This window comes from Panthera uncia, chromosome D4, assembly GCF_023721935.1.
Source record: "Panthera uncia isolate 11264 chromosome D4, Puncia_PCG_1.0, whole genome shotgun sequence".
Lineage (NCBI taxonomy): Eukaryota > Metazoa > Chordata > Mammalia > Carnivora > Felidae > Panthera > Panthera uncia.
This window is the reverse complement of record NC_064807.1, coordinates 77,660,231-77,673,034: the sequence shown is the minus strand read 5'-3', so window position 1 is coordinate 77,673,034 and position 12,804 is coordinate 77,660,231. Positions and strand designations below refer to the sequence as shown.

At 39.2% G+C, this 12,804-nt stretch overlaps 1 protein-coding gene across 1 annotated transcript in view; it reads left to right on the top strand.

Annotated features, from left to right (window-relative positions):
- The window catches only part of MEGF9 (multiple EGF like domains 9), a 94,433-nt gene that overhangs the window by 43,181 nt on the left and 38,448 nt on the right, over positions 1 to 12,804 (top strand). Inside the window, exon 2 of the mRNA XM_049627952.1 lies at positions 2,161 to 2,362. Coding sequence (XP_049483909.1) covers positions 2,161 to 2,362 — 202 coding nt within the window. The remainder of the gene's footprint in view (positions 1 to 2,160; positions 2,363 to 12,804) is intronic.

Sequence of the window (12,804 nt, the reverse complement as noted above, 5' to 3'; positions counted from 1 at the left end):
GGGAGGTTGGGTGACCCCAAAAGTTAGGAACTGAAGAAGTGTGGGAGGTATAGAGTTGGTATGGATGTGGCCAAGTGGGAGTTTCTCTGTGGAATCCTTTGCTTTGACTTGTGTGGATAAGCTGCTTGTGATGACATTAAGAATTTTAATTTCCAAGACTCCTGGATGGCCTTGTTGGTTAAGCATCTGACACTTGATTTCAGCTCAGGTCACAATCTCAGGTTGTGGGATTAAGCCCTGTATCGGGCTCCGCTAAGTGTAGAGCCTACTTAAGATTCTCTCTGTCCCCCTCTCTCTGCACCCCCCCCCCCCATGCCCCTTCCCCTTCTCCCTTTAAAAAAAAAAAAAAGGAGAATTTTAATTTCCTCTTCTAGACTAGAGGAGCAAACTCCTTTATAACATTCTGTTTAAGACCCTGGATTTGCAATTATTCAGTAACTTTTTAAAAACCATCAGGGGCGCCTGGGTTGCTCAGTTGGTTAAGCGTCTGACTTCAGCTCAGATCATGATCTCATGGTTTGTGAGTTTGAGCCCCATATCAGGCTCTGTGCTGACAGTGTGGGACCTGGAGCCTGCTTTGGGTTCTGTGTCTCCCTCTCTCTCTCTCTGCCCCTCCCCCGCTCACACTCTGTCTCTCTCTCTTTCTCAAAACTGAATAAACCTTTAAAAAAAAACCATCAAAAATTGGCTCAGGTTGTGACCTCAGTTTGTGAGCCCGCATTGGTCACTGTGCCAACAGCCTGCTTGGGATTCTCTCTCTCCCTCTCCCTCTGCCTCTCCTCTGCTTGTGTGCATACTCTCTCTCAAAAAAATAAACATTTAAAAAAAATTGTTGTGGGGCGCCTGGGTGGCTCAGTCGGTTAAGCAGCCGACTTCGGCAGGTCACGATCTCGTGGTCCGTGAGTTCGAGCCCCGCGTCGGGCTCTGGGCTGATGGCTCAGAGCCTGGAGCCTGCTTCGGATTCTGTGTCTCCCTCTCTCTCTGCCCCTTCCCCGTTCATGCTCTGTCTCTTTCTGTCTCAAAAATAAATAAAGGTTAAAAAAAAAATTAAAAAAAAATTGTCGCAAATGACATTAAATATTTTTTCCAAGCTAAATTTTTGTCCATATAATGCCATTTCATACAGTGCCTTACCTACTCAGAAGTGTAATTTGTACCATAGATTTTTTGGGGGGGCCGTTAAACCTAGATTTATAGCTGTTTTGGAGTTGGGGCTATTCCTAAACTGTGTACAAGGTTTTATTTTATCTGCAGTTGACTTTACTTGTTTTTGACATGCTTACAAAGTCCTGTGTTGATACTGTGTCAAGCCATGTTGAAAATACTTTCTTGATTAAATGAGTGTAAACAATAGCAAAAACCAAATTTGAGCTGACCTTTAACTATATCTACATTTAAAGGCTAAAGCCAAGGACCTCTAAATATTTTCATCCAAAGAACTCTTTGAAATGTAGCTAAAGGAAAGTTTATTTTCCAAATCTTGTAACTTAGGAAAGAGATTTAAACTGTGATTGGTTTTAGCCCACTGATCAGGACGACTGTGTAAACTTCCTTGTCTAGGATTTATTGTTCGTCCTCTTCCTTACCTTAAAGTTTCAATTCTCTATTAATTCCTTCCTCGAAAGAACACATTAGTTTATGATTCCAGCTGTAGCACGATTTTGTCTGACCTGTGTAAGTTACCACAGTTAACCATTTGAGCCTTAGGCTTTTGCGGCTGTACAATGGGGCTATTTATTATTCAACATGTTGTCATTTCCAGCATGTGCTGTCTGTGCCATGGAGGTAAGCATAGGCCCTGCCTTTGGAGGTTTCCAGTCCAGAAAAACTTAGTGGTATACAGGAACCACCCCCAATCCAATACACACACTGTAAAAGGTAAAAAGGTGAAAGGTAAAGGGCTAGAAGATGAAGAGTACCGGCAAGGACACTGAGAATGTTAGCTTTATAATTAGGGATGATGTATAGTTTTACCTACTTTACTTATTTCCCATTTTAAACAGACTAAACGGGATAGAAAGTGAATTTGAACTAGAATCGATTTTATCCACCCTAACACAACTGTCGTGAACATTTATCCGGAAAAATAAACTAGAATTCATTTTATTAAGAAAGTGTTACATCTTAGTTAATAATGTCTCTTTCCTTCTGTCCTTACAGAATATGTATGTAACTGCTCTGTGGTGGGAAGTCTGGATGTGAATCGCTGCAGCCAGACCACAGGGCAGTGTGAGTGCCAGCCACATTATCAAGGGCTTCACTGCGACATCTGCAGGGAGGGCTTTTACCTGAATCACACGTCTGGTCTCTGCCTGCCGTGTGACTGTAGTCCACACGGAGCCCTCAGCATACTCTGCAGCAGGTAAGCAGCAGAGGGGGGAGGTGAAGTTATTTCATCAAGAGAAAGAAAAGGCGCTGGCTCTCCAGGACCAGACTGGTTTAAATAAAGAGGGAGGGGGGCATAGGTTTAGAAAACATTTAATAAACTTTTATTTCCTCACTTTGGAAATTATATTTAATAGCAGAATTAAGAAACCTCTAATTCACTGATAGAGTTCTTCAAAAGCCCCTGGGTCACCAATTTTGCTTTGTGATAATTTCTCTAAATTTCATGGGGAGAAAAAAATCATTGAGAAAGCAGTCTCCTTTCTGGAAGTGATAACTTCCTGGCATTTCCAGTGGAAATATTCTTGTTATGTTAATTCACATGCCATTGGAGTTTCAGGAAACTTACTCTTTATTTTTTCTCTTATCAAAATTCTGGAGCTGTTTCTTTGCACGTCTAAGGCTTACTGTCGGTCATATCCGAATTTCTCTAACTAGTGGGGAAAAGACTGGTTTCGCCCGCACGTTTTGGGGATGACACTTGATTAAACAAGAATTGTCTGGAAATTGCCTTTAAAATAGTATGTTATTTGGAAGTGACTTAATACAGTAGAACAGTCTCCCATAATCTGAGGATTTGCCTTCTCTGACATTGAATGTAATTATTCTTTGACCTAGTATGAGGCACCTAGCTTTTTGCGGACCCCAAGTCAAAACACTGAAGAGACAGTGTTATGTAATGAAAAGAACACAATCTTTAAAATCAATCTGACTTGGGTGTAGATCCAGGATCTGTTGCCACTTAGGAGCTTTGTGCTTTCAGCAAGTTATTTCATTTCTCTGAGCCTCAGTTTCTTTTCAGGGTTGTTGTGAAGGTTAAATAAATAGATGTATGTAAAATGCCTAGCACACATCACACAATGCATTCTGTTTTGTTTTAATTTCAAGGGAATATTGTTGGCTTAAATGAGAGAGTATTTTTAAAGAACTTTTATCTCCTTGGCAGAAAAGTTTCTTTATACTAGGAGTAGCTATCTTGCTTTATAAATCATATTGTACTATTATGCAATATTGTATCATAGTGTACTTCTACTAAAAATATAGATGTGGGGCACCTCGGTGGCTCAGTTGGTTAGGTGTCTGACTCTTGACCTTAGCTCAGGTCTTGATCTCAGGGTTGTGAGTTCAGGCTCCATGTTGGGCTCCACACTGGGCATGGAGCCTACTTAAAAAAAAAAGGGGGGGCGCCTGGGTGGCTCACTTGGTTGAGTGTCCAACTTCGGCTCAGGTCATGATCTTGCGGTCTGTGGGTTCGAGCCCCGCGTCGGGCTCTGTGCTGCCAGCTCAGAGCCTGGGGCCTGCTTCGGATTCTATGTCTCCCTCCCTGCTCCTTCCCCCTCACATACTCTGTCAAAAATACGCAAACATAAAAAATATTTAAAAAAAAATACGTGAACTTGATTAAGAAGTTTATAACTTCAAATGCAACAATAATCGATGCTTATGACCATTAGTATTTTAAAATAGTTGTTTGTTTTAATCTTCACAACTCTTTACATAGGTTATTAAATCATAAGGATACTAAGTGGCAGAGGACGCATTCCCAGTTAGGATTCCAAACCCAGTGAGTGTTCTTATCACCATGCCATACTGCTTCCATAATGAGAAAGCTGGTAATCATTCTGTTATTTGAAGCTGAGAATACAGCAGTCGCTTATCATTGTTCCCTTCGGTCCGCTAAAAGCATGCCTGCACATCACATTCAGAAGGCTCACCTTTCTTACCATTTTATTTTATTTTATTTATTTTTATTTTTTATTTTTATTTTTTAACATTTATTTATTTTTGAGGCAGAGAGAGACAGAGCATGAACGGGGGAGGGGCAGAGAGAGAGGGAGACACAGAATTGGAAGCAGGCTCCAGGCTCTGAGCCATCAGCCCAGAGCCTGACGCGGGGCTCGAACTCACAGACCGCGAGATCGTGACCTCAGCCGAAGTCGGACGCTCAACCGACTGAGCCACCCAGGCGCCCCCATTTTAAAAGATGAGATTTGGAGAAGTTAGTTCATTCTGATATCCAATGGCATGTCTGCTGCTTCCTTTAGAATAAGATTCTGCAAATACATTTTTTCTTGAGTACTTTGGAGAGAGAAAACCGTGTTTACTTCTAGGCCAAACTGCTGTCTTAGAGGAGAAAGAAGTAAGGGGAGGATTGAGAGAGAGTTTTAAAAGCTGGAGAGGAGGGGAAAATTCTAAAATTCTAAATTCTAAAATTCATGTAATATCTTACTCTTTTCATTGATCTTTTATAAATTTTTTCTGTTTTATTTTCCCCTGACAGTTCAGGTCATTAGCTTACATCGGCTAAACACTATTCTGAAAATAGGTCGTAACTAGAGAGTAGTGGAAAAATGCTTTGGCCTAGTAACTCCAGGATCCAGGGCAGGGGGGTCTGTAAACTGCAGCCATGAACCAAATCCAGTCGGCTGCCTGTTTTCGTAAATAAAGTGTCATTGGAACACAGGTGCCTTCATTTGTCTACACATTATCCATGACTGCTTTTGTGCTCCAGTGACTAGTTACAAAAGAGACCATGTGGCCTACAAGCCTAAAATATTTACTGTCTGGCTCTTTAAGAAAAAGTTTGCCAAGCCCTGGTTTAGGGTTCCAATCCTTGTAGATATTTCTGGGTAACCATGGAGCTTTGGGAAAATCACTACTTTTTTAAAAGCATTTGTCTTTTCATTTGTGAAGCAGTGGTAATAATCTATGTCCTATTTCTCTCCTGAATATAGTTGTTTTGTCTTAAGGATCAAACGAGAAAATGCATGTGTAAATTTTTACAATCTACACATTCTAGACAGACAATAAAAATAGTACTAGAAGCCATTTATTGAGCATGTACTTGTGAGCTAGGGCACTGTGCTACCTGCTTTATGTGCATTATCTCATTTAATTTTCAAAAAACTCCCTTGAGGAGAGCACTATTATTCTCCCACTTTGAATATGAAAATTTTGATGTTTAGGGGGATTGTTAACTTGCGTAAGTTTGTATACGACAGCTACCATTCAATCCAGTTGAACAAATGTAATAAGCAAGTGCTTATTCTGTGAGGCAGAATGACTCCACAATTACACAATTGTTTTTCTTAGTAGAAAACGTCTTGGTATTTAACACTCAAATATCCTAGCATGTTCTTTTCTCTTGATTCAATGTGTTTTGGCTGATGGTTATATAAGAAAAATTTGTATTTGTATCCCAGAAACTCAATAATGCCATATACAGCATTTTAAACAAAGTGACACGTGGCAAGTCTTGTGTTAAATTCCAAGCATAGGGGTGCCTGGGGTGGCTCGATCGGTTAAGCGTCTGAGTTCGGCTCAGGTCATGATCTCACAGCTAGTGGTTTCGAGACCCGTGTCAGGCTCCGTGCTGACAGCGCAGAGCCTGGAGCCTGCTTTGGCTTCTGTGTGTCTCTCGCTCTCTGCCCCTCCCCCACTTGTGCTCTGTCTCTCAAAAATAAATAAAAATTAAAGAAAAAAAAATTCCAAGCATAATTGCTAGAATGTCAGTATCACATGTAGATGGTTTGTAAAGTGTATCTCAGGTCAACAAAGAGACGCGCAGTATGTTACTGTGTATAAGACAACTGTTAGCAACCAGTTCCTTTTGGTCAGGAAGTGATGTTTTGAGCATTTTACATCCTAACAAGGGAGTCTGTTACTTATATGTAGGTGCTTTACTGTGTTTTAGTTACACTTTAGGAAGTTTGTTAGTAGTTTGGGGTTGATATGTAACGAATTATAATTATTTTCATTTGAAATATTGGAAAATAGGTTCTTTGTTAGCATTTCATGTAGAATATATGATTTTCGGTGATGGATGATTGATGCTAAACAGGAGGTGGAAGATATCCGTATTTTATTATTATTATTACTTGATCTGCATGGACTATTTTCCATATATAACCAATGGGTTCTATTATCCTTAGTAGGTCTTTTTTTTAATGAGTAATGTGCGATTTTATATTATCTGCATACAAAGTATGCTGATTTCTCATATCCTTTACTGTCATCTTCTAATTGGCATCTGGAAGGACCTTGCTTCCCCCATAGCCCTTAAATGTGATGTGTTTCTCTCTCTCACTATTATCTCTGGACCCGGAGTTCGAATAGATATCTTCCTTGCTTCCCTTTGCCACTTCCAGAGTGCTCTCCTTTCTTCCTTATGCTCTCCTTTTGTCCTTTCTTTTTCCTAAAAACCCCACCTCCGAAGCTCATAGCAACATGGCATGCTGTTCTACCTCCTTGTTGCAGTTCCCTCTACCAGGTCCTACCCCTTATTTCTCATACATGGCTCACTGTTGTCTCTATCGCTCCATCTGTCAAAATTCTGGACGATTTCAGTATCTATAGATGATCCCAACAATGCTTTGGCCTTTCAGCTTCTTGACCTCTTTTCCAACAAGCCTTCCTCTGTGCTCCCACCGATCTTTATTTGTTTTACTTGCCCTATCTCTTGATTGCCCATGGCCCCAATGATAGATGTATTACGTTTTTTTGTGGTAAATCTGTAATCCTTTTCTATGGGTTACTGCAGAGCAATATTTAATTTAAAAAATTTTTAACAGTGTTATTTCAGGCAACTTGTCAGAACAAGCGGTGTATCACTAAAGTCATTCAAAAACCTGTACTTAGAGGAAGTCTTTAGAAGGAAGGCCCAGGGGCTCTAAATCCAGCCATACATGACATTTCTTACTACCAGAAAGGAAGTTAAATTGACATAAGACCAGAGGAACAGAAATGGGAAGTCACAAGACTGTGTACTTTGGCAAGAGCATATGGGTGAACTATGAGGAAAAACCTCTGTATTCTGCTCTGTTATAAATTATATATGAGTTAAGGAAATAGCAAATTGTAAGCAAGTAGTATGTGTGTGTGTGTGTAGTGAAAAGGAAGTGGAATCTGAAAATTGTGACTTTGATTCTATTCTTGGTTTAGCCTCTTACTGTATGACCTTGATGAAGATATCTGATCTCTCTGAGCCTCAATGTTTCCATCTGTAAAATAGGATTAGTGTATGTGACATGAGGATTTTTGTGAAACTTAACTTGTGTGTGTGTTTGTCCACTTACATTGTGACTGGCACATAGATTCAGCTCAGTAACTCCCAGGAATTGAATCTATTTTTTCTTTTTGAAACATGAGGAATAGAATTGGTGAGTCACAAAAGAGGAGGATCCAACCTGTGTTGGAATATTTGTTTTTGTTGGTAGGCTAAGGAAGCAATTGTTCATTCTAACAGAAAAAAAGTTTAAATTATTTCCTCCCATTTTCATAAACATATTAAGCCTCTTAAAATCGGACAATCTGTATTCTAGAATAATAATAATAGTTAAAGTTAATTGAACACATGCTAGGCACTGTCCGAAGCCCTTTGCATGTAACAGTTGATTTAATTGCCACAGCAGGCACTATTATTATAATTCTCACTTGCACAGGAAAAAAACAATCAGAAGTTAGGTACTTTGCCTAACTTACTAGGTAATAGCCAATAAGTAAAAGTGTTGGGGTTGAAATATTTGCAACTTGGATCTGGAGTTTGGGATATATTATATAATTACAAAAATTGTATATTAGATTATAGAATTGGTGACTCACAAAGAGGGGCAAAAATTTTGGAGTAAAACTATTGCTTTTGCTCTTTTCTAGAAGCCTATAATCTATGCTAGACTGAAGTGTACAAAACTAGAATCCAGTATAAAACAGCTTATAAATATATGCTGAATTTCCAAGTAGAATACAGTAGGAAAAGTATAAACTGAAGTAATAAGGACACAGGCTTTCCAGAGGAGGTGGGAACTGAGATATGCTTCCAAGTTATGATTTGGGAAGGCAGAGGACTGAGAAGGAGACCTGTCAGGGGCACCTGGGTGGCTCACTCGGTTAAGCGTCCAACTTCAGCTCAGGTCATGATCTCACAGCTTGTGAGTTCAAGTCCCGCGTTGGGCTCTGTGCTGACGGCTCAGAGCCTGGAGCCTGCTTCAGATTCTGTGTCTCCCTCTCTCTCTGCCCCTACCCTGCTTGTGCTCTCTGTCTCTCATAAATGAATAAATGGTAAAAATAAAAAAAAAAAGGAGACCTATCAGGAGAAAAAAAAAAAGAAACCTGTGCAAATTTAAGTGAATTTCCTGAGATTATACAATGGAATGAGAAATCTGATCTCCTAACACCTACTTAAATTCTTATCTGTTTCCACCTCCCTGTTCTCTTTTTAAAAATAAATAGAAGTAGAAAAGTGGACACAGTTTCCATCCTGATTCTCTCATACATCTAACGCCCATGGAACAAACGGCTGGCTTTCAAAAAATTCATCTCCCTGTGCCTTATGCCCCTGTACTTTCAGCGGGAGTTGCCCCAGTGAGGGTAGAACTTGGCCACAGGAGCCAGATGTGGGTTGAGCAACGTCTTTATGTGCAAACACAGAGTCCTTTATATACTGACAGATGGCCGCCCCCTCACAGCACCATTGGTGTTCCAACCTGTTTAATTGGGAAGGAGTTGGTCTACAATATCTCAACTTTCCATTTTTGCTTTTGCAATGCATTTCTAATGTTTTCCTGATTTATATTTGGACCTATGTCTAATAAGTGAATGGAGAAATCAGATAGCATTTTTGTCTCACGCCTCTTGCCTAGTGAGAGCCTGGGTCTCTTAATATGGCCCTTAAAATATTGTTAGGGCTGGCTTTATATGTAGACAGTTATATACTGATTTGAGATTTTTTTTAATGCATTCATAGCGGGCGAGTATACAAGGTGCATGATTTTAGACTGTCTCTGTAAGACAACAGAGAAGTTCTGTAGTGGTGTAATATCCTTTTACGTAAAATCTGTGGTTGCTTCTGTACAGTGAGTATATTTTGAAATGTTTACTATTTTGAATTTTAATCATGGGAATATGCCCCGGGACAGAAGGCAGAATTTTATTCATGAAGTAGACTTATGCTGAGATAAATGTCAAATAAAAAGATGACAAGCCTCAGGGGCGCCTGGGTGGCTCAGTCGGTTGAGCGTCCGACTTTGGCTCAGGTCATGACCTCACAGTCCGTGGGTTCAAGCCCTGTGTCGGCTCTGTGCTGACAGCTCAGAGCCTGGAGCCTGCTTTGGATTCTGTGTCTCCTTTTCTCTGTGTCCCTCCCCTGCTCACGCTGTCTCTCTCTGTCTCAGAAATAAATAAACATTAAGAAAAATTAAAAAAAAAAAAAGATGGCAAACCTCAGAGGCTCCTATTCACATGGGGCTCTGAAAATCATCTCTTGTGTAATAATTGGGAGTAACAGCTACTTGTGTAAACTCTTTATTACTTTGCCTGTAACTCTGGGAGATCAAGAAAAAGTGATTTATTAGTAGAAAAAATTAACAATTGAGGAAAGCTGTATCATTTTCTTCACTCACTTCATTTAATAAAGGCATTGCGTCTGGCAATTACGTGTCCAAAGACATTATCCCTGTGCTCACAGAGCTTACTGTCAGTGGAAAGATAGAAATGCAAACAAGCTATGAGTATTCATAAAGTGCACAGGAGATTCAGGGAAGTCTTAAGAGACGAAGCTGTGTTTAGGTTGCGACTTGAAAAATGAGTAGCAATTTGTATGAAAGAACAAGGGATCTTTAGTAGAGTGCAGGTGGCTTACTATTTCTTGAAGGCAAGAACACTTGTTAGCAGTGGAGAGGAAGGGTTGCAGGAGAGTAGGAAATGCTAAGAGACGAGACTTTTGTCTGTCTGTTTACTGTTGTATCTCTAACACCTAGAACAGTGCCTGGCACAAGGTAGATTCGTAAATGCTGATGAATGAATAGAATGAATGAATGAAGAATAAAATAAACAGGGCCAGACCATAAAAGGCCTAATATGCAAACTTTATCCATTGAAGAATACCGTAAGGGGGGGATATTGGATTTGCTTTTAAGAAAAATCACTCTACCATTGGGGGAGTGGGAACATCCTTTTTTTTTTTTTTTTTACAATATTTTTGTTTTTGTTTTTCTATTAACATTTCCTTTTAGCCTTGAATTTTTACTAAATTTCCTCCTGACTTAAAAATCTTGTTTCTAATCTGGGAATTTGAAATCTTGGTACTTAATGTTACCCCAATTTTTCCAAAGAGTTCAAACCACTTTAACACCAGAACATGGTAAAAATTTGCAGCCATTTCAAGCAGCTGGTGGGCTTTTTATATATCGTCATTAGCTGGTACCATTAAGTGTTCTGAGAGGTGAGTGTAAAATGTAAAAAGTATGTGTTTTTTTTTTTTTTTTTAAATTTTTTTTTTCAACGTTTTTTATTTTTTATTTTTGGGACAGAGAGAGACAGAGCATGAACGGGGGAGGGGCAGAGAGAGAGGGAGACACAGAATCGGAAACAGGCTCCAGGCTCCGAGCCATCAGCCCAGAGCCTGACGCGGGGCTCGAACTCACGGACCGCGAGATCGTGACCTGGCTGAAGTCGGACGCTCAACCGACTGCGCCACCCAGGCGCCCCTTTTTTTTTTTTTTTTTTTTAACAACAATTAACTTTCAAAGAGAAAAAAAAGAAAAATCACTCTATCAGAAGTCTGGTGGATAGAGAGAGTGAGCTGGGGCAAGGAGACCAGTAAGGAGAATATTGTAACAATCCAAGCAAGAGAGCTAAAGACCTGATGTAAGACATTGGCACTGGCATTGGCAATGGTGCTGGAGAGGTGGGAACCCATGTAAGAGGTATTTGGACAGTAAAATATACAGGGCTAGGTGGTTGTTCATATGTACAGAGTAAAGGGAAAGAGAGAGATGAATCTCCCATGTTCTTTCTGGGTTGGGTGCATGAGTGAAGAGATATTCCATTAATTAGATAAAGAATACAGGTATATAAGCAAGATAGACGGAGATGATGATGTTAGGTTTTAAACATGTTCATTTTGAAGTGATGGTGGTATATTCAGATAGAGATGTCTGGTAGAGACTTGCATATATATTGTGTACCAAACTCAAGAAATCTTATAGCATATTCTTATGCTATTCCTTAGGAAAACAGAACAATGCCTCATAGCTTTAATTTTATTTAAAAATAATTTTATTTTATACCCTAATTATTCTTCTTGCAATTGTACCAATCTCTAGTTTAAATTATCTTTTTAAAGTTCACTTCTGTATTTTTTCCTTGAAGGTAGAATTTTAAAAGGCAGCCATCTTAGTCAAAAGCAGGTAACTGACCTCAGCCTGTTTCCTATTGTAATTAATTTGTTCCAGTAGATGTTTGCACAGTGCCAATGGTTTATGTCTTAGAAGATATTTTAAGCATATTACACCAAGTATCATGGTAAGATCATGGTAAAACAAATTAGACTAAAATTTGAATGTTAATAAATGGCCAGACAGAGGCTTATTCGGAAAAAGGCACCGAGTGCATTGAGTTTAAGTGTAAATAATGTGTGTCTGTTACGGTTTAGATAGCTCTGTATGTTTTTCAGCACACTTCTAGCTTACGTCCTCCATTCAAAACAGTGCATGCTCTGCCCTCCTGGTCTTCTAATTATTAACTAGAAGAACAGCTGTAGTCAAATAATTAAAAAAAAAACCAACACATCTTTCTTCCAGCTACTGATGACCTTTGAGAACATTAACATAACATGTCACAGTGAATTGATACAGTTGCTGCTGACCAAACATGGTACTTTCCTAACCCATGCTGCAGACTCTTCTACTTGTTTATTTTATTAGCCTACTTTTAGGCCAGTTTGGGATTAAAAAAAAATTTTTTTTAATGTTTATTGATTTTTGAAGGAAAGAGAGACAGAGTGTGAGCGGGGGAGGGGCAAAGAGAGAGGGGGACACAGAATCCGAAGCAGGATCCTGGCTCTGAGCTGTCAGCACAGAGCCCGACATAGGGCTCAAACCCATGAACTGTGAGATTGTGACGTGAGCTGAAGTCGGACGCTTAACCAACTGAGCCATCCAGGTACCCCTGGGATTTTTTAAAGAAATATTTTAAAGTTAAAGTTTTGTTATTGATAATATTAAATGGTAATTTATTTTGCTTCTTCTGAAAGACTTCCACAAATATGTAAATGTATATGTGCTAACACTACAAATAATCAAGTTTGTACAAATGCAGTATTTGGCATCAAGGTGTTTATTTAACAAATTATGTGCAAGATACTTTAATAGATCCTGTGGGAAATAAAAGATTAATAAGACGGTGGGTCTTACTCCAAAGGAGCTTCCAGCTTAGTAAGGACACCAAAAAAAAAAAAAAAATGTATATAAATAATTATAATATGAAGTAAAAATTGACATCATAAACTAAAAAGATAAAATGTTAAGGGGATTAAGAATCTGGGAGATCTCACTTATAGCTGAAAAAATCAGAGATGATTTCATTGAAGAGATAGCTTTTGACTTCAGTTTTGAAGATAGGAAAGTATTAGGCATATAGAAG